This window comes from Aythya ferina (genome assembly GCF_964211825.1).
Source record: "Aythya ferina genome assembly, chromosome: 17".
Classification (NCBI taxonomy): domain Eukaryota; kingdom Metazoa; phylum Chordata; class Aves; order Anseriformes; family Anatidae; genus Aythya; species Aythya ferina.
The window spans coordinates 3000367-3023128 of NC_140316.1; the positions used below are offsets into that span (position 1 = coordinate 3000367).

The 22762-nt window shown below is 35.9% G+C and overlaps 1 protein-coding gene across 8 annotated transcripts in view; it reads left to right on the top strand.

Annotated features, from left to right (window-relative positions):
- The first annotated feature begins 276 nt into the window (after positions 1-276).
- SFSWAP (splicing factor SWAP) overlaps positions 277-22762 on the top strand; it is a 48938-nt gene continuing 26452 nt past the window's right edge. For 6 of the 8 annotated variants that reach the window (XR_014698769.1, XM_084539031.1, XM_084539033.1 and 3 more), the window contains exons 1-12: positions 277-710; positions 3126-3295; positions 3848-3985; positions 4809-4894; positions 8886-9111; positions 9570-9685; positions 10361-10496; positions 15866-16103; positions 16461-16592; positions 16925-17018; positions 19151-19328; positions 21385-21618. Coding sequence is in view for 7 of the 8 variants with exons in the window: in XM_084539031.1 (XP_084395157.1) it covers positions 448-710; positions 3126-3295; positions 3848-3985; positions 4809-4894; positions 8886-9111; positions 9570-9685; positions 10361-10496; positions 15866-16103; positions 16461-16592; positions 16925-17018; positions 19151-19328; positions 21385-21618 (2011 nt within the window). In the remaining variant the exon portion in view is untranslated. Of the gene's footprint in view, positions 711-2609; positions 2747-3125; positions 3296-3616; positions 3762-3847; positions 3986-4808; positions 4895-8885; positions 9112-9569; positions 9686-10360; positions 10497-15865; positions 16104-16460; positions 16593-16924; positions 17019-19150; positions 19329-21384; positions 21619-22762 lie in introns of those variants that run through there. The other 2 variants (XM_084539037.1, XM_084539036.1) reach the window with 2 other exon arrangements.

Below are 22762 nucleotides of genomic sequence, written 5' to 3' on the forward strand. Positions count from 1 at the left end.
TTATCAACTACAAGAGAAATCTTCCTCAGCCACCAGCCCCTCCCCCACGGCTCCCAGACCCCTTTTCCCTTGAGCCACCCCTCCCCCGGGGTTCCGCACTTTCGTCACACCCCCGCGTCACTGCGGCCACCACGCCACCGGCCGCTGTCGCCTCAGAGCGTTCCGCCCGCCCCACCCCGCCGCCGCCGGTAGCACGGAGCTTCACCGCGCCTCGGGGGCTGCGGGTTCCCCGTCCCGAAAGCTGAGGCGAATCTGCCGAGCTCCGGCAGCCGGGCCGCCCTCTGCTCGGCCAGCGGAAGAGGAAGCGTCGCCATTTTGTTTCGGGTGATGGCGACCGTGGTGCTGTGGAGCTGGAGAGTTTAGCGCAGGCCCGGCCTCCTGGGGGACTCGCTTCTCGGACAGTCGCTGTTGCTGCGAGTTTCCTCCTCCCCGCTGCGTCCCCCGGTGATGTACGGAGGGGTCGGGGGCTCTCGCCGGAGCGCAGAAGAGGCAGGCCCGCCGCCCCTCATGTTGTTGTCAGGCGGGGCAGCGGTCCCCGGGCCCCCCGGAGGAGGTGGAGGAGGAGGAGGTGGAGGTGGGAATAGCCGTGTGGAGCTGCTGGTGTTCGGCTATGCCTGCAAGCTGTTTCGAGATGATGAGAAGGCTCAGTACCAGGAGCAGGGGCGACACCTTATTCCTTGGATGGGAGACCCCAAGATCATGATCGATAGGTCGGTGTACCACAACCCCCAGACTCTGCTGCGAGATCTCCTGTTATAGCCTCTTTCTGTTCCTCCCCTTGTGCTGTGGGCAAGCGAGGGCGGGGGATGAGCAATGGAGGGCTCGCTCTGGCCGATCGATGTGTGGGAATCTTCGCTGGCAGGCTTGGAGGGCTGCTCCTCCTGCTAGGGTGCTTTGAGCGCTGCTGTTGTAAGGCTGACATCCCCCAGGCAACGGGAACTTGGGGTTCCCCTCTCTGGCAGCGTGGGGAGGTCCCCCTCCCTCGGGCATCCAGTGTGCATTGTGTCTTCCTCTTCCACTTGCTAGGATAGGGTTTGTGGAGTGGAGAACGTGAAGGTTTTGCACCTTTTCAGTGCAAACCCCTACTATTGTCTATCCTCACATGGAAACCAAGGAAGCCTTATTGCACTGGAATGCTGATAGGTAGCTTTCTGCATTCTCTAAGCAGCCAGAGCGTAGGGCATGGAGCAAAAAGGCATTTACCCATTTATCCTTAGCGAAAGTGGGGTTTCCATACTTATCCTGTGTAATCTGACTGCAAGTTGTTGACGTGATACCCCAAGAGCAATTCATGGTCTAAATACATTTTCCTCGTGCCATGCGTTAATCTATGTTAGTGGCAGAGTGGGTCTCATTAGGGGTGTTTGCTCTTCACATTTTATGGCAGAGGTGGCTTTTTAGGTTGTTTTGCAGTACATACAGGTTCATGGCCAGAAAGTATAACAGAATTTAGTGGTTTGGTTTTTCTTCTGGTCTCTTAAGAAGTCTCACTGGTCCAGGATGGGATTTAGAAATAATTTATTCAGAATGAATCTTTTGAATATACATCTGGAGAAAGAAAATCAGAAGTCAGGTTGGGTATATGTCAGTGGAGCAATGAAAGTACTATTTAAGAGGAGTTCTGGCTGATCCTGAAAAATTCAGTGGAAAGATGGAAGAGTTTTGGGTTGAAAAGGATCACATGACATACTATACATATTTGTTCCCCCAATTTCATCATTGGTGTGATGCTAAGCATGATTTTTCTTGTTCCGATTCAACAACAAAAAAAAAAAAGCTTGAAAAAAAAATCCGTAAGAATGTAGGGAAAGGAGATGTTCTTGCACTATTTTGGATTCTTACAGTTTAATTAGTTAAGTTGCAATAAATACAAAAACATGGGTAAAAAAAATAAGTTATTTTATATTTTACTTACATGAGAAGTGTTATAATGCACACTTATAAGGGCAGCTCACTTGTATGGCATATTTCATTAGGAGGTAGAGGCCATTTTAGTGGTTCTGTACAGCAGTAACCCAGTTTATTGTAATTACAGAAGTTGTTGGGAGCAAAAATGAAGTATGTGCATGTACATCCATACATACAATACTAAAAAGTTCAAATAACATACATTTGTAAGTTAAGGAAGCTTGCATTTACTAATCCTATAAACTCCTTCGGAAGCTTAGATTCTTTTTATCTCCAGCAGCAGTCTTCATTTTCACCATTTTGAGAAAAGCACATTGCTATGAGAAGACATGGGTTGAAGTTTGCCTGTGGACAGAGCTTGATTAACCAGACCTACGTGTTTCATTAACTTTGCTATTAGAATATTTACTTTCTTTGTTTTTGGTCTAGCAAGTTGGCACAAGTCAAGAGTTGTGTGTGGGAAGACACCTCAGCGGAGTGGAGTTTACTGTCACTTTTCAATCAGTTTCTTTTACTGATGCATAAACATTATCCTGATGCAACGCTTTTCTTGCAAATAAAATTTTCTGCTTAGTAGAAAGGAAGTGTACGTCATTGATCTTAGCCGTTTTTACGGTGAACCTCCTTGAATTGCATGTATATGTTACTGTTCCTATGTATGTGTGTCTCTCTATCACATAACCCAGAACTTATTTCCTCAGCCAAATGGCTAGGGGCCGAGCCTAGCCATGATTTTACCTCCAATGGACGCAAGTTTCTATGGTGAAGATATCTCCTGAGAGTTCGGGACTAGCAGAAAGAAGCGAGGAAATTTCGACCGTTTGGTTCTTACGGATAGGTATTTATGTATTCGGGTTTGTGTGAATGTAAGCTATTTGACTTTCCAGAAAAACATATTTTGCAAGTGACATTGATTGGTTGGTTGAACCACGTACGGTAAGAGCTGTTAAGGAAATGGATCCCACTTAAACTATTAAAGGATACCTTTGCCTTTAATTGTAATAATTTATTAGTTTCTTTGAGAGGAATCTAGCCTATTAAACAAATTTTCAATAGTTGGTGACAAATGATTAGCAAAATTAAACGTAACTTCTAAAAGGAAATATGCTTTAACGTATAAGTATTTTTTTTTTTCATTTTTAATGGGTAAGTATTTAAGTAGTCGCATAAACTCAAGCCCTAAGTTTTTTTCATTGACCAGCTTTTTCATCTTGCAGGTATGATGGGCGTGGTCACCTGCATGACCTTTCTGAATATGATGCTGAATATTCCACGTGGAACAGAGATTATCAGTTGTCTGAAGAGGAAGCTAGAATAGAAGCCCTCTGTGATGAAGAGAGGTATTTAGCCTTGCATACGGACTTGCTTGAGGAGGAGGCGAGGCAAGGTATTGCTCAAGGAAACTTCCTGAGTTAGCACGTTTAAATAAATAATTTTGAAATTAATTAAATTTGCTCCTACTTATTTTATACTCTCTTTTTTTTCTGATGTTATCTTGACAGTATCCAGTGGATTCGAAAAGCGGGAGTCTTTGCGTATGTGAGAGGACCACAGGATAGTTTAAATATAGATCCACACAGAAACTGCCCTGATTCTGAGGGCAGACTGGGATTTCAGACACCCACCCCACCCCCCCAAAAAAAACAACAGAATAAACACACCCTGCTTCTTTTTCAGTGTTGTATGACTGAAAGTCAGTGTTCTTCTGTGAATAATCATGTTAGAATGTCTTAACCCTCAGCCTTTATCTCTTTAGGGAGACATAAATGGTCAGCATATTTACATGCTGTCTTTTTCTATTCAGTTTTAAATGAAAGTTAAAACAGGTGAAAACGTCTCATCTAAAAACTTAAGTAAGAATCATTATTTTTTTCTTTTTTTTAAAAAGCATTAGCTTTAATATATCTTGTATTAATTGATAATTGTATTTTTGTTCAAGAGGAGGAATATAAAAGACTGAGTGAAGCTTTGGCAGAAGATGGTACCTATAATGCAGTGGGATTCCGTTATGGCAGTGATTATTATGACCCTTCAGAACCCACTGAGGAGGAAGAACATCAGCCCACAAAACAAAGAGGTAAGGAGTTAAAAACGGTGAGGGTTAATTAAGAGGAAGCACCTCTGTCTCCCATGTAGTTCAAGATTGAAAATCTTTGACGTTTTTACACACATTTTAATGCAAAAGTACTTCAGGTTAAATAGAGGTTACATTTTTATGGAAGTTTGTTACTAAGTTTTTGTGAAAACTTTCTCGACATGTTAAAATATTTTCCTGATAAACCATAGTCAATACTGCAGTAATCAGGATCAGAAGTTTAATTCTGCTGTCCTGCAGGTTCTTAATCATAAAAATTCTTGTATTTCATCACATGACAATATTTTACCACTATGTTTCTTGGTCAAGAAGGAAAAGATCACTAGAAACAAACAAACAAAACAATAATTAACCATAGTAGAATTTTTAGATTTAGATTTCGCCACCTTAGTAATTACAAACAAGATCGTTCTCAGTGTAGTATGCTTCTCTTTGTGATCTTAAATGCACAGTTCAGGTTCTCATGCTCCCATCTTTAATTATGATAACTGTATTTTTAATGGGAAGTCTTAAGGAAGCTTTCAAGTGTTATTGAACTATGTCTTAGTTATGTTAGGATTGTTAAATTAATTATTAAACTACATATTATTTAAATACACTTACTACTACTTATTTAACTACTAGGGTTATTAAACAACCTATTGCTGGGTTACTGTGATATGAGATATGCTTAACTTACCTAGGTGTAAAGATAAATACTTTTAGATAAGCTTTTTTTTTTTTTTTTTTTAATAATTTTTTGTTAACATTTGAATAGTTAGTCGTGTTTTGTGGTCTGGTGTTTTAACCTTGCCATTTATTGTAGAAGCAGCACAGACAGAAAACGTAGAAGAAAATGAAGAACCTTTTGTTGCCCCTCCAGGATTGAATGTACCTTCTGATGTGGAACTGGTATGTGTGTACATTTTATGCAGCCTACATTTCTGTCAATTTTCAAGACATTTATAGTGTTGTGCTGATTTTTCTCCATTAACTTCAGTTTGGTAGACTTTAACTTATTCTCAAATAGCAGCTTAATTCCAAATGTACAGCCTTGAATTTTTGAGTTCTTTTAACTCTGTTTAATCTTCCTATTCACACTGAAATTACTACTGTGTTTATGCTAAGTGCATTTAGTATCACTTGTGATATTTTAGAGAATGTGAAGAAAATAAAAAGTGGAAAGGACTGTTAAACCAGAAGAACGCTTCTGTTGACTTTTTGAGATTTGTTTTAATTTGGCCCAATCTGAACTGGGTAGGAAGTGACCAATTTAAAGGAAGTAACTAATGGAAAGGCTACATTTAAGGCTAGCCTATTCCAGGAGGAAAGTAATAATTTATTTCTAGAAAATTCTGAAATAACTTGAAAGTATTAGCATTATAGAAGCTCTTTCCTTCATGTGATCTTACCAGAGTGTGCTACATTGTAAGCTGTAAGCTTAACGACAACTTGCATGTTTTCCCTAAAGGGAGTTGAACAGTGTCTTCCTTCAAGATCCTTGACTGAAGTGAAGTGTAATGTTGGTGTTTCAGTACAGTTGTAAACATGATGAATTTAAATTTATTTCAAGTTTTAGAAGAGATGCTGAGAAGTGCAGTAATAATCTTTCTTCTACACCGTGTTTGTGGAAATGTTAATTTACCTTTGGGCTGCCTTCTCAACTTGATAATCTTAGCTAGTAAAGATTCAAAGCAATTTGTTAGAGTGACTATTCATTCACACAGTATTTGTGTAAGACTGTTCTTCTACTTCATTAGCCATTAATTGAAAATTTTTATCCTGTTCTGTTTTTTTAACGTATCTATTGTGTTCATTTACTTTTCTATACAGTCATACAATATGTTTCAGTAGTAAAGTGCTTACAAACCCACTACTGAATTCAGATATTTACATTGTTGCCTTTATATTGACAGTTATACTTTATTCTTAGAATAGGAACGTCAATTTCACAGTCAGAAACTGCTTATTTACAATTGTATGTTGTTTACAAAAAGTGAAAGAAATTTCGCTGTTTTAGAAAGCTGTTTTGCTGAGTTTTGTTCTGAAATTTAAGATGCATTTTTACATGTAGTTGCAGAATGCAGTGTGGGGCTTACTGAAGTGATTTCTAATTATAAGTCAGCTATTGAACTCCAATAGCTTCAAACAAACAAAAAAGTGAATGGGGATATTTTTAGTTTGGGTTTTAAAACAAACAAACAAAGCCAGAAATGTCTAGACAGCAGCTCTGAAAGGAACATATATTTAACCCTGGATTGGAAATTGTGAAAATGTTTTTTGTAAGCCGTGATGTTGTTGTTGTTCCAACCTAGTGATTCAGATTTCCTGTCGAAAGTGCATATTCTGTTGGTTTTGTGGTTTTTTTTTTTTTGTTTTTGTTTTTGTTGTTTTTTTAAAGGCAAACAAAACCCTCTGTAAATTACTTTGCCATTTTGTTGATCCCCAGGTGATTGGAAGACATGTACAGGTACATTACTGTCCTGGTTTCAGTTAGGACAGAGTTATATTTTGTAGAAATGACAGTGGTGGTCTAGGCTTCTCCCGAGGCTGTTGCTAATCAACATTTAAGCTAAAGGACATATGATGTGTACTTATGGCAAGGAGTTAATGGTCAAGGAGTGGGGTGGTACTTACAAGCTTTGTGAATTGTTTTGTGGAAGAAACTGTAGTGCTTGGAAGTTGGATAAGATCTGAGAATTGACTTGCTAACTTGGAGACTTTGTTCACTATCTGCAAGGTGCAGGTCAATAAAAGTATCAAATAGCTCCTGCAATAAAGAGCAATCCAGCGTGCAAATGTTAAATGAAGACTAGTTAGGCAGCACTACTGTAAAATTAAAAAATAAATACATTAAAAATCCAGAGGCTATAGTGAGCTGTTGCATGTTGAGTGTATGAAAACTGCAATTGCAGCAGTGATGTCATTGTCAAATTTAAAATACAAGAGTTGTATTAAGCACACAGGATGTCTTCTACTGCTTGAACTGTTCATGGTCTGGGTTAATGGGCAAAGATGATTGTTTTTAACCACTGCATTTTAAGAACTCTGGATGCCACAGACATGTGCAATAAGAGGATATTATCAGCTAAATTTATGAGGAGAGATTGAAAATTGCTTTATTTTCTCTAGATGAATATATTTGAGAGGCAATGTAAGACGTTGTAAATTATTTTTCAGGCTCACTGAAGAATGGAAGATAGTTGTTTAACTTGCAGTAAGGAAAGCTTGCTCAGGAAAAAACATTAATTACAATAATAATTGAAGTTTAGAACAGAATATCTGACTAGATTATAGCACTTACATAATGTCAGCTCTGGACTGTTTTCAAAGGGTTTTTCCCCTGTTCTCATGGAAGAGTACCACCAATTTTAACAAACAGTCCTTATCAGTTTTATTTTGTCTATTTATTAAATGTAGTAGCAAACTAGAATATCTATGACATCTAGGATATCTATGACATCCACATCTCTACTTGATGGAGATTTAATGGTTTCCTACTTTGTAAAGTTTCAAAGTTTTGCAGATCACTGGTGCTGCTAGTCTTCCAGAGCTTATAAGGTGGTGTCAGTTTCAGATTCAATGCCAGATCACAGTTTTGGGTACAATCTTCCTCGAGATTCCTTTCTGATTTGTAGCTTTGTTCATGAGTCTCCAGGTCTTGAAATGTAATTTATATTCCTGCACAAGAATCACAGAAATAGATAAATTTGATATATGACTAAATTATGAAACTGGCAGTGAACATAATAATGTCAGTTTATTGAGAACCTAATTATCTCTAATTAAAACAATCTTTATTAGTGTTCTAGAGGGACAAGTAAAACTTGAAACAACTAATTATTTTTCCAGATTGAACATGTTGTTCTAATGAAGAATCCAACTGGCTGAAAATAATTTCTAAAAATACACTGTTTGATCAAATTCAGTCTTTTTTCCCTAAATAGAGCAACACTGTATTATCTGCTTCTGATCTTCTGAGCAGATTTTCTGAGGTCTGCAGCATGCATCTGCATTTGGACCAGTAAAAATCCAAAGCTGAAATTAATCAGTATTGTGACATTTCCTTTTTTATAGGTACACACAGTAAGTGTTCCTACAGTTTATTTAACACAAGACAAAACAGACCTATCTGGGTATGAAAATAAAGAGTCAGTGGTGAAGTTTATTCATTCTTCAATTAAATTCTTTTTCTTCTCACTTCTTGGTTTTGACATGGCAGTGCTCCTTACATGAGACTTCAGGAGTAGAAATACACAGATGCTGGTTACCTTCATTCTTTTTCTTTTATTGTTAAAGTGTTTAATGACTGGGAATGTGACAGCATGTATAATTAAAATTCCTATGTTGGTCTTCAGATGCAACATGACCCTTCCAAGAAACCTAGTAAGAAGCTTTTGTAGTTAGGGAACATTATTTGCAAGTTTATTAACAAGTCCGTGCATGGTGACTCCTCAGAGCACCTCAAAATGCTGTAAGGCAGATCCACTTCATGTTGGCACTGCTGTGTCAACAAAAACATCTGTCTCCTGTCTTGTGCCTGCAGAAGTGTCTCTGTGGCTATGTGGCTATGGAATGTGCCTGACTTAAAAGAATGTTTTTGCTGCATCAAGTTCAACTGGAATTTGTTCCCCAGTTCAGTTTGGTGTGATAGGTGGAGAGTATCTTGCAAGAGGAAATGAATAAGAAGCTGGGGAAAATTGGGACTGTTTTTTGTTTGTTTGTTTGTTTTTACTTCAAAGGTGATACACTTTCACTAGGTGAAAGTGATTATGACACCATGTTGCTGAGAAAGCTGAGAAGCTGGGCAGGGAACTGTGCTCTTTCTAATTACCTCTGGAGTTCTGACAAACTCTACAAACTGCTTATGAAAATACAAACTTATGTTATTTTACTCCCACAGCCACCAACAGCAAAAATGCATGCAATTATAGAACGAACTGCAAACTTTGTCTGCAAGCAGGGAGCACAGTTTGAGATTATGCTAAAAGCCAAGCAAGCACGCAACTCCCAGTTTGACTTCTTGCGATTTGATCACTACCTCAATCCCTACTACAAATTCATTCAGAAAGCTATGAAAGAGGGACGATACGCAGCTCCTTCTGAAAATAAAGCAGATGAGAAAAAACGTAAGTAAATGCTTGTCGAATGGATGGCTTTGGGATGTGAATCAGTGAAACATCCACTGGTCTTTTTTTGTAAAATAGCTGCATTCTTTTGGTGCATTGTGATGGTAGTACTGTTATCCTGCATCTGAGATTGATGGGATGATTTAAGATTTTCCTTAAATTGAAAAAGTTTTTTAAAAGAAAGTATTCTGTTGGGGAGCTTTCTGATACAAAATCTGCTATGATATTGGAGCTTTATAATGCTCGTGTAGCTCTAGTCCAATAAAAAGTTGGTTTGTGCACTTAAGTTTTAGTTTTATTGATGGCTAACAGTGTCATCTTTTTATATTTTAGCGAATAAGCAGACTTATGAAAAGTATAGTTTCTTAGAAAAACGCATGCTTGTTCTGTACCCTTATCCTCTCCAAATACCAATCCACAGAAAACCCAAATTAAATTCAGATATTGCTTTTACTCAGACTCGAAAGTGAAATCTGAGGAAGAGGATGATGATGACGATGATGATGATGGAAACTATCTGCATCCAAGTCTCTTTGCGTCTAAAAAATGCAGTAGACTTGAAGAGCTCATGAAGGTATTTCAGCCTATTAAAATGACTTTTAAATGTCTGATTACAGGGCACAGAATTGTAATATGCAGGTGTTAGGATCTTCTGTTAGCATTTTTTTTTTCTGTCTGTCTTGGAAATGTAAATATATTTTGCTAAAAGCTGAAATGGCATATTTTCTTCTCAGATTTTAGATAAAATCTTGACATGACATGATAGGTTCAGTGAATAATATTTCAGCAGAATTAGTACGACTCATTAAGTGTAGATTTTGCTGGATATGTTCTAGATATTTTTTGAGTTTGATCCGGTGATGGAACAGTGGGAATAACAGATGTTTGTGCACTTACGAAGCTTTCAGAGAAATGGCAGCAATGTTTTCTGATATTTAGACAAGTCAAGTCAGGTTCTGTGTCTTATTTCAGCCTTGGTGGTGAACAACAGAGTAATACCTGCTTTTTTGTTCATGTCATGGATTTATGGTCACATCAAATTGAAGTGTATTTTGTCTTTTCTTTTTCTTCCACAAATTTTTGAAAAAGAATCAAGTTGATCCTGATACAGGAGCTACAGAAACAGTAATTTCAGTGTTTGGAGTATATTATTGATACCTAGTTAACTTAATTCAGATTAAGTTGATGATGCCATGTGTTAAATATACACTTCAAATTTTAATGTACTCCACTGTCAAAATTTTTTCAGCCTTTGAAGGTAGTAGACCCAGATCATCCACTTGCAGCACTGGTCCGCAAAGCACAATCAGATAATAACTCATCGACACCACAGTCAACGGATGGGGCAGCTGTTCAGACATCACAAGTAGAATATTCTTCTGATTGTAAGTGCACTGTAATTAGGCAACTGGTGGTGTGTCTTGATGAATTAATTTTGTGTGTAGACTGGGGGACAGAAAAATATGTTAACTTCATATTTCATCATTTGTAACTGGTATTTATTCTTTTTCAATTGCATCAATCTTTGAAGGTGTGGTGTTCCACTGGGTATATATCAAGTTGCTAGAAGTGTAGAGAAAAAAAAAACAGAAATGGGGTGGGGGAGCAAGGCAGCAAAGTCTCCAGTCTGTGAGTAAGGAGAACACAGTATTCTTAATGTTTTTTGATAGCTTCCATCAGTTTCTATTAATGAAGCCTAACTAATACATTCAGAGTTGAATATAAAACTGTCCTATAAAGTAGTTCATCAAAAAAACTTGCTACTTTGAGTGAAAAAGCAGATGGTGAATCTGCTTTGAACAGTTTTGCTGGCCTGTCTAATACTAAGAAAAATGTGCAAAGCTTAAAAAAATAATAATAATAACTTTTAATGAAGGATCCACATGAGGTGATAAATTCAGGTGTTAGTATAGCGTTCTAGTCTGAAATAGGAAGTAGTTTTACAGGACATAAATGTTTAAGTATTTTATTATAAAATATCATATCACTTCATATCATTTTTCATTATTTTGTTATTCTGTGCACTGGCTCAATGTTATATGTAGAAAATAAAAATCAGGAAAATGCAAGATCCAAAATTTAAAAATTTATATGTAAATTATATTTTCTATTACAGTATCAGAGAAAGAGTACTGTCTTTTAAGTTCAAAAGCTACAGAGGACATTCTTTAATACAGGAGTAGATGTTCTAATTCTCTTTAAAAGAACAACAAAAGCAATGATAGTGTTTAAATTGTAAGTGAGCCATGTGGAAAGTTGTGTGCTCAACTGATTTTCCCATGCCTGATAGTGAAATGCGAAGGCTTTCCTCACCTCCAAATTATTATTAAATCTTTAATACTAGACATTTCTTTTGGGCCATTTCAGATTAAATTTAAATATTGTCCTGTCTGTAACCTCTTTTAAGAATCTCTTCTGCTATGAAATATTTTAGCAATGTTATCTTAAGTTCTCTGGTTATGTCTGGTTTCTATTATCTTTGAAGCTGCTTAATGCAGGCTGCATGCAAAGCTCTTGCAAGTTTAGTAAATTCTTATACCCAAAAAGGTGAGGACAAACTTAATTGGATTTATGTGCCTCTAATTCTTTCATAGTCCTTTATTGTGAAAGTCGTTGATTCCTTAAACATAGAAATATAACTTATCCTTTCATTTATAGGACTTATCATCTGACACTATTGAGCTGTAAGAAAAGGTATATTGTAGCCTTCACTGCAGAAACATTTTATGTCAATATCAATTTGTAGGTAATGAGTGGTCCAATTTCAAGGTGGTGGTGATAGAGTTCATTCTATTAATAATATTATTGCAAATAATGGTGACAATAATTAGCAAAGTTGATTATGAAGCATTATAAATTCAGAACTCTCCAAATGATTGGAGATGTCCAACTGTAATATATGTAGTGGAATACATGTGGAAGTGTTTTTATTTAAAACTGTACCTTAAGAGAATATTAATAAAACTGAAATAAGATGTCTGCAGAGAAATGAAAAATTACTGGTTATTTCAAGAAAGACTGAAATCAGAATAAGTGTCTCTATGGATAAATGCCCTTCAGTTTTCTGATTACTTTCATGTCAGGCTTGAATGTGAATTAATGTGTTGCAGACTTGGAGATTATCATTTAATAGCAATACAAGTTAAGCCTACAGCTCTGCTCTCTCTGCCTTTAAAACTTAATAGATCTTTATTCTGCTCTCCTTACAGATAAGTTATTCTTTGAAGAAAGTAAATACTGCCACACAGAATTGTTTAGGAAACTTTTAAGAGGACCATAATTTAATGCATTGATTAAACTTTCCCTCCAGAAATGTAAATTCTTACTCTAAATCCTTTGAAATATTTTACCTGAATACTTTCTGTTTACACACCTTTCTGTTGAAATTCTTTAGATTTACAGGAAGTGAGTGCCCTTGCGTGAAGTGTTAAGCTAAGTAAAGCATTATAAAATACTTGCTTAAAGAAAGCAAAAAAGCCACAAGCCTTTGCTCTCTCAAGAAACAAACATTTAGAATCTGACAAACCTTTAGCTTGGAAATCTTACTCAAATCAGTTGTTCATTGTATTGATATTATATTGCTAAACTCATGTGCTTCTTGAGGCTTCTGTAAGTGTGTCTCCATATTAAATATATATCCAGCAGATACAAATTGCGTGTATTTTTCAATGTTGTGCAACTTTTATGCTAACATTCAATGAGTGTTGATTTTGCTAGAAGAGCCCTATTTTGAGACCTGCAACCCATTTTTCTCTATCCTAAAATCATCTTGGAAATAAAAATTCCCTTCCATTTTAAATTATTTGTAAGATATTTCAATGCAAAGTAATGCTTGTAAATGTACACAAAGAAAACTGATGTTTAATTTTACACTTCTGTGGAAAGAATAAAATTTTTACCTCTGTTTAGAAAGAAAAAGATTTTGTGGTAATATATTCTGATATAATGTGGAGCGGTAAGGCTAATCTGGTTATCTATGACTTGCAGTCGCATAGTAGTGCTGTATTTTTTAAGTACTTAGAATTCTCAACTAACGCAGTTTAAATAAGAGATTTTTGTATCCATTTTTAAGATACCTACAAAATTAGCAGAGTTTTAAGTGGCAGTTTTTACTAACAGTATGTTGTGTAAATATATTTTTTTTTATGACCACAAAATGGGTTATCCATCATAAGATGAGAAAGTGATTAGGTTGTCTCTACTAGAAAGCACTGTTAGAGTGAGATGGGATTAGACTAAGAAGCAGCACTGGAAGATACAAAAATGAGCAGGTAATGACGAGGCACATCAGTAACTTACATGTATTTATGTATGTCCGTAATGGAGAGTCCATAAAGAAGGCACTGGATAAAACTACGAAGTATCAAAGTTGCATATATATTTAGCATAGTACTTTGAAATACAAAATTGTGGTACTTGCTGCAGTGGGATGTTATTGAAGCAGAAAGCTTTAATCCTAAAGCAATTTATATACAAAGGAATGAAATACATTACTGCGCTAGGTAAAATAGCAAAGGATGTTAATCTTCATGTGCGTTTGCGTTAAAAAATTGCTTGTTTTTTTTCTGTTTTTGCCGCTTGTGCTTAGCTGTGTATACTGAGATTTTCCAAACAACTATCTCCACTAGCATGAGTTAGATGTGCTAATCTTTCCTGCACAGTTCTACATGTCTATTACATTCTGCTGGTATTAATTAGACATAACCAGAACTTCCCAACCTTCCTTTGATAATTACTATCTGCAGAGTGGTATGCTGAGTGTACTGGAAATACTTCAATATATTAAACCAATAATGGTGGGAGCAGCATAGAAAAATGTGGATGTACTTTCATAATTTGTGTATTAGCATTTTTGTACTAGAATTGAGTTGAGACCATGTTCCAGAAAAAGGAATCCTTGTTACTTACTATTTTTAGTTTATAAATCTCAGTTTCATTGTAGTGTAGCTGTTCCCTGTTATTGGCTATGATTTTTCCCCAGATGATACAGCCTTGTATGTGATCTTAAATTGCAGAGCTGGTACGGTGGACTTAAGCATTGGCTAGTAATAGTGAACTGTTACATTCTGGAGCTGAAAAGATGCTTAGCTTAATGGCCAAATATTTGCCTTTTTGCTCATCTTTTGATATGCCTCAGACATAAATTCACTAAACAACACTAAATCACCAATGTGAAAATGTGAAAACTTTTCATCCTGCCTACTTACTGTATGAGTTAATACAAAGTAATGGACTAAATGTGATTTGGTCTCATTTAGCTGGAAGTAGATCTCTTGACTGGGGGTTAAAGAATAAATATGTATACAAACCTGAGGCAAACAAAAGTAGTTCACTTCTCTTCATGATGAAGTCTGTATTGTTACTTTGGTTCTGTGCCATTTTTGTGAAAGGATCCCCCATCAGCCTCATCTACTTGATCAAAAGATATAAGGCAAACTTCAGTGACTCCAAGCTTGAAATGTGAAGTCTTACCAATCAAATGCAGAAAAAGAACTCACTGGCAATCATAGATAGAGACTACCCTCTAAGATCATTTTACAGAATCACAGAATCACAGAATTTCTAGGTTGGAAGAGACCTCAAGATCATCGAGTCCAACCTCTAACCTAACGCTAGCAGTCCCCAATAAACCATATCCCTAAGCTCTACATCTAAACATCTTTTGAAGACTTCCAGGGATGGTGACTTTAGAAAGCAAATTATTTTCTGTTCATAGTAAGTAGTAGTGGCACATTCAGCTGTGCTGTAAATGAGGAGTTTGTATGCAGGTAATGAGTGAAATAAGGCATTGACCATTGTGTATTGTTCTGGGTTTTTCTTTTCTTTCCATTTGCAGTTGGTATATGCAATACGTTTTTGAGCTTGACTGTAGCATACATGTACAATGTAGCACAATTGTAAAATGGCAGCTACTGTGAAGGCAGTCTAATGTGAGATTTTCTATTATGGAGAATGAAAAATCACCTGTAAGCTTTAAAGTTTCTAGATTTTGTGAATGTCTATGTAGTTTCAGCATTAATGGACTATATTGCCTAATTTCTACTTACCTGCATATACAGTTTATTTAAGCGGATATACAGTCAGCATAACTTTGATTCCAAAGCTTGTAATGCAAATGTATTTACCAGATATAAGGAAAAACTACTCAGATACTCAAAACAGCTTTTTACCAGCTTTATATACAGGCAATTGGGAAAGTTTGTTAATAAAGTGGAACTTAGAAATAACTTAATATAGAAAATTACAATAACAGTTGAAAAAACATTTTTCTCTTAAAGTAGTGCTGTCGTTTAATTAAACCACTAGCAATAATAGGAGTTTAATTTCTCAGTGTTAGTTTTGAATATATGTGCACTTTGTTCTTAATGCATACACAATTTTATCTAAGCTACAATGCCAGAGGTTAATTTAGTTTAGGAAGAACAATTTCATATTAGGTTGTTTTTTGTAGGCATTCTCTGGTGATTCACCTTTTTTTTTTTTTTTTTTTTTATTTCTACCTATTTGTCTTCCATCTGACCCTCAGTATATTCTGATTCTGTCTTTTCATCATATTTATTTCATATTCACTCTGAGTGTATTAATATGAACATTTTTTTTACACAATAAATGAAATACTATTTCTTAGTGTGTTGTTGGGAATCTAGATAATAGATGGTTTTGTTCTGATTGCATAGTAGCTTTTTATTATTATTGTATGTCTTTCTTCTAACTAGAACTTTATTCTTTAATATGTTTTTGTTTTTCTTTATAGCAACCGTGGCAGCCATGTATTATAGTTACTATATGCTACCTGATGGAACCTACTGCCTCGCACCTCCACCTCCAGGAATAGATGTCGCCACCTACTACAATGCATTGCCTGCAGGGGTGACTGTATCGAGCACTACAGGGGTAGCATCAGTACCTCCACCCCCTGGTACTACACCTCCACCTCCTCCAGACACAACTGAAAGCAGCAGTGGGTTGACCTCTACCACAACATCTACAAGGTACCACATACAGTTCTATAGTTGTGTTTGTTTGGTGGAGGGGACTCGTCCTTGCACTGCAATATGAAGTATTTAGTAACAGCTGTATTATTGGTGATGCCTCGGTAACATTCAGCAGTGTTTATACAGCTTTGATTACCTGGCTTCACTTTGGTCTTTGATATTATATGTGGTTAGTGTTATTCAGCTACTATGATGTTTTTTTTCTACATGGAAAATCAGCAGTTGCATTAATTGCATAATGAGCCTAGAGAGCAAGCCTCTATTTCATGGGGGGGGGGAGGGGGAGGGTAAAACAGAAGTCTGAAAGATATTTATATTCTATTTATAAAAATGATGCACTTTTGATGTTTTCAGCACAATTGCTCCAGTGGTTGCCATTATACCTCCACCCCCAGATATCCAACCTGTTATTGACAAGCTAGCTGAATATGTTGCTAGGAATGGGATAAAATTTGAAACTAGTGTTCGTGCCAAGAATGATCTAAGGTAAGAAAACATTATTCTGTTTTCTATTTTAAAATATATCAGCAGAGCATGCAGATCTCAAGGAGGGACTTATGTCTTTTTTTTTTTTTTTTTTTTTTTTTGGAATTCAAGGACCTACTTAAAAGTAATGCTAAAGTATTATTGCCCAAATGTTGAAAACAACCAAACAAGCAAAAACTTCTTTCAAAACCATGCTCTCAATATATATATCCTCTGGAAGTTTAGGCATACATTATATAACTCTTCCAAACATAAAATAGCGTTCCATCTGCAAGAGAGAGTTAAAACAACAATAGATTGTTGGTATATGCTGTGTTCATTTGTTTTAACAGATTTGAGTTCCTGCAACCGTGGCACCAGTATAATGCTTATTATGAATTTAAAAAACAGTTCTTCCTTCAAAAAGAAAGCAGTGACAACTCTCAGGTACATGTCTGTTTATATGTACGTGTGTTAAAAATACAGCGTAAGTGGGAAAAGGACTTGTTTATGTAGTGTATTATCATGAGACTTTAAAAATTGAAATCTCTGAATTATAGAGAACTTGGTCAGCAAAGGATGCGAGTGCTTTTTTTGTTTGTTTTTAATTTTGTATAGCATTTAATTTGGGATACATGGGGTGGTATGATACTTACTTCTTGCTTTTTAGTATAAGCAGCCATTCACTGTGGTTGTAGTCTACAATGGCAAACTGAATCTTTTGCATTTCTATACAAGGCAGTATATGCCTCGTGGAGGTCTGCAGCCTTGTAAAATTAGGATTAGTGGTGGTTTTTTTTCTGTCATGAAGATGAGGTATAACATTTAACAGCCACATGCTTTATGGTTCTTCGTAGACTAGTAGCTAAACTACATTGCTGGCATGCTTTTTTCTGAGTGAGGTTTTCTAACAGAGGAACCCTCGCATGACTGAAATAATACTGAACCTACAAAATCTCATGTCAGTTTCTTACTTCCTTCACTTCTTCTAGTCATGTTATTAAAAGATAATACCCAGATTTGGCATCCTTGTTTTTAACCATTCTCATGTTAGCTGATAGCATTAGATTGTCTGTTCTCTTACGGAAAAGAAAATTGCAAATATGATCAGAAATACTTCATCTGATGTTAACTTTTCATGGGAAAGAGCTATTTTCTTTTTAGGCCCTATGTCATTTGTCATCTCAAGGCTTAGATTGGAGTGCTCAACAATTAATTACTTAAACTGAAGAAGGTAGGCCTGTGGGTAAACTCCTCAAAATAACTTTCTGGAAAATGAAGAAATTCAGTAATAGTTGATGTTTGAAACGTTTTTGTCTCTTGTTTTATTTTAATCGTGAAAAATGTTTGGAAAACACTGTTTTTAAAGATACTCCATAAAATTTTATCTTAGTCAACTGATAAATTGTCCTGTACCACAATGATAACTGTTATTCTAGAATTTCTTATTTCCAAGCTAGTGGGTTGAATTCATAAAAGTTACATAATTAATCAAGACTCATTAACGTTTATTTTCAGGGGAAATTGTGCGCTAACCAAAATGTAATGATAAAAGATTCCTTTTAGGTGTTCAAATGATTCTAGTAGCTAAGAAGCAAGCAGAAACTGGTTTAAGTCCCCTGAGGTCTTGTGTAGCAATGAATATTCTGTTACTGCATGGTTTTGTAGATATTGCTGTTCTCTTTAATTTTTTTAGAATAATGATTTCAGTATTATTTTTATGCTTTAATAATGTAAGTATAGGCAACTGGTGCAATTGATTATTCTCCTTTTGGCCATTAAAGTTAATAGAAAATTGTGCTGTTGGCTTCAGTAAATACATGAAATCCGTTTCCTCTCAAAGGATTTTCAGAAATTAGTTCTGTTGGTCAGGGAGTGGCTGCAGGGAGCAATGAAAGGATCGCTTCAATACATGATATTTCACCATTAAATATACTTAACAGCTGCCAGTGGGAAGCGACCAAACTATTTGCTGAGAGAGGCTCATTTAAATGTTAAATTTTTTAATGTGATCCCCTGACTTGCCATGTAGATATTGTAGGATATTAAAAATATTTATCTTAATATTCTTACAGTATGAGTTTAGAAGTTTTCTTGAATGATTCAGTCATGTAACAGTAGAAACAATAAATCTTAACTCTATTGAAAATCTTAAAGCACCTGTACTGTATCAGTTTAATGTCACAAAAACTTATCGATAGGCCCAGTGTTCTTCAGAAAAACGTTGGAACGAGTTAGACATTACCAAAAAACATCTTAAGCTTTTGTTCTGTAAATCAACTTTAATGGATTTTGTCCTCGACTCTAGAGATCAAGAATTAAAAGAAAATACTTTGGAAAGAAAGTATATGCTTTTAGGGTCCAGTTTTAAAAAATGCCATTATTAAAACAGTTGTTTGCAAAAGTGTACCAGCTGAAAAACATTTTCTTCCCTTTAAAATAACACATCTTACTGCAGATCTCTAGTCTATGCAGCCTGTGGGTGTATGTGAAGTAGTGTATTATTTACAAGGAGCAAACTTTGGTCATGACTGCTTATTGATGTACAATTGGTAAAATTAAATATTTCTTTTGAAAAGGGAGTATCTTCATCTGAAGATGTTCCAGCAGATACTGCCACTGATACGGCAAGTGAGACTCAATTTGCAGATGAGCACACACCTGAAGATGCATCTGAGCCAAGTGCTAAGGGAGTTCCAGGAACTAAAAAGGATGTTCCTCCTTCTAAAACTGTCAGTGATGGTAAATTGGTGAAAGGTACGTTGGCATGAGTTGTTGGCCAAAAAAATATTTGTTAACGTATAGTGAAGAAAAAAAGGGGGTGTGGGAGGGGAGTAGGGAAAAGAATTTAAGCGTTATTTTCACTAAAACCTTAAAAAAAGGTAAGCAATTTGCTTGCTTTCATATTTTTCTTTTATCAGACTATGAGGTATTCACTGTCTGACAGAATAAATTGTTTCGTTTTAGTTTAGTGCAAAGCTGAAGGCTTTCATCAATGATGCCAGCAGAATTTTATTTTTGTCATTTAAAACTTGACAGTTACAAGCTCTGTAAGAAAGAAGGTACTCCTGAATAAAAGCAGTAGTCTTGTTTGAAACCATATATGTGAAGGAAGTACACTACACTTATTTCTTGGTTAATCAGTCTTCCCATGGTGCATGTTAGTCATACTGGGGGAAAAAAAAAAGCCTTTTCACATGCAGGTGAAATGTTTTTCCTCTTGCAGTTATAGTAGCAGAGGGACAAAGTGGAAGGATCTCTTAAAAGCCAAATTTAGCTAACACTGTTAATATCCTGAGTAAATATAAAAAACAGATTTTTTATATTTAAGAACTGATTTCCTGGCCTGCCAGAAAAAGAAATCGTAAAATGTCATCTTTTCAGTATAAAATAGAAACTTAAAAGATAGAAGTAGAATTAAAAGCCATTAGGAAACAAAGCAGAAGACAAACTTAACCAGTGTTCCCGCTGACAAGTACTACCTTCTGCCTTCTTCAGAGGCTTACTTAATTGCTGATGAGTTTACCTCTGGTCCCTGTGATCTTATTCCTGTAAATTTATTTTCACTTTCTGGTATGGTACAAATCCCACTTTCTTGTAATGTAAATGCAGTAGCTGGCTCTAAGGCAAACATAATATCCGAACCTTTCTTCTGCCTCTGAAGGATTAAAATCCCATTTTAGGATTTGTTTAGTTATATGAAAAAGTTGAAAAATTCCCATTATGATTTCTCATCTTGTAATTTTGGGGTTCTTACTTATGAGCCTGTTTTCTTCCCCTAGAACTAGAAGATGCAAAGCTTATATTTTCTAAACACTGGCATGTAAATTAATTGTTGTATTTAATTTTCTGTTACTAGAACCTTAGAGGATATTTATATATGCATGCAACAGGCATTCCTATTTGTGAAAGACAAGTATTGCAGCAGTGAATTACTTTTTAGGGAACAGTATTGAAATTTTGCATTTATTTCTCCTATAGTGAAATGTTGTTAACTCCCCAAAGTAATTAATTTTCATATAGATGGATGTTAGTCTTTAAGTGCTGTTCTGTGAGCCAGACAAATGCTATTGTTGCACAAACCATCAGATTTAGTGTGAAGAGAGCATAAGGGGCTGTATCATACTGTAGTGTGTCAGCAGCCTTAGCAGGAGTGTTCAGTGGGAAAAAACTGGGAAAACTGATTCAACAAGAAAGCAAGCAACCATAGGGAGGAAATACTGAATTCTTTTCTAGGAATGTCCATATCTCTTTGGCCTAAGATAACAGATTTACAGAAAAATATGGAATGCAAGTGATCCTTTAAAGAGATGTATTTTAAGTTCTAGTTGTATTATAGATCTTATTGCAGTGTCTAATATAATAAAATATGAAAAAATACTTTAAACTATTTTTCTGCTTCTTATAGCATTACGAAGTATTTTATCCTAGACTGGAATGTTTCTGGTTTCAAGACCAATTCTCACAGATTTTGAGGGTGGAAAACCCTTAACTGATTTTAAATAAATGAAAAACATTTTAACAACTGTATTGTATGGCTGGGTCTAAAAAATGGTTTATATCTGAAATGTTTTAATTTGAGGCTGAACATTTCAGGGAAATAGTTTCCAAAATATGTTCAAATAAGAAAAAAATGATTATGTTGTATTGTCCTCCAAAATAATTACCACAGTGTAGGGATGATACAGATCTCTTTCTTGGTTTTGGTTTCTCCCATGGTGTAGGCTTCAGGAGTTACGGATAAACACAAGAAATTCAACATGCTTCCCACTGTTGTTTAATGATGTGTAAAATCTTACCCATTCTTTCACAGCATCATTTGCTCCAATAAGCTTTGCAATCAAGGCCAAGGAAAATGACCTTCTTCCTTTGGAGAAAAACCGTGTTAAATTAGATGATGACAGTGATGAGGAGGAGGAAGAGGGCAAGGAAGGCCAGGAGAATGCTAATAATGCTTCAAACCATACTCCAGCTGTTACCACTCCTTCTACTCCTGCTGAAGAGAAAAAACCTCAGCTTACTCAGGAGGAGTTGGAAGCTAAACAAGGTATCCCATGTTATATTGAAAACAAAATGAAAGATTGAGTCCTTTGTAAAGTACCGTGTAATTATTTTCAGTCTTCACCATATTACATTTACAGGAATTAGATTATTATTTTTCCTTTTCCCGCAGTTTCTTACTTATTGAGAAGTACAAAATATTCATTGGTTGCTCAGTTGAAACTGATACTATAACACAATGGCATTGAATAGTTTGCCATGGTACATGATCTTTCTGATTTTTTTTTTTCTTTACAAACTTGGGGTAAAACATGAAACTTCTAGTTTCCAGTTTGTATTTATACAACCCAGAAAAAGACATGTCAATTTCTCATTTTCTTCACAGAACAATGAAATGCTTCAAGTTATTTTTCAGTAACATAGCATGCCCATATACTCTTAATATCACCTTGCTGATGTTTTGTTCCTGTTATAATGCAGTGCCACTAAGGCTTTATACGGGTTTCCCTGTTACTGTGCATATGTAAGGGCAGAAGGGTATGCAGTGTGAATTCAAATGAAGTGATCTTCTAAAGGGATCAGATTTCCCACCTTCATCCCCCAGGCGGTTTCACAGTAGAGACTGTTTAATATAAAGTAGAGATGCTGTCAGTGTTTGCCAGCTTAAAAACTTAATATTGCTTTTATAACTGTGAGTATGCCACAGAAATTTAATTTTTCATTGTCAAACAGTACTTTTTTTATTTCTAAGCAACAGTTCCTTTCTACACTTGCGTAGCACTGAGTACACTCTAGTGATACATATGTAGAGCAAGTCTGAAATACTGTATATGATAATAAAAATGAAGCATAAGAGATGGTTGGGAAAAGCTGGGTTGGGTGCAATTGACCAAAAAATCATCTATGTGTTCAGTACACAGAGCTGGAAATGTAAGATGAAGCACGTTTAAAAAAAAAAGTGTTCTGTGCATAGCTAAAGTGGCTTGTTTTCTTTCTTTAATCACATAACAATAATTGTTGGTTACAACAACTGCAAAACCATTTGTCAAGCTATCTGGAGCAAACTCCTTTGTAAACTTTTTTAGATATATGTAAAGTGGGCTGGAAGAAGTGAGAAAATGAACCAGCCTGTGAGAAAAGCAAAATGAAGAGTGCATCGCTTTAAGGAGTATGAAGGAAAAAGCCTCAGA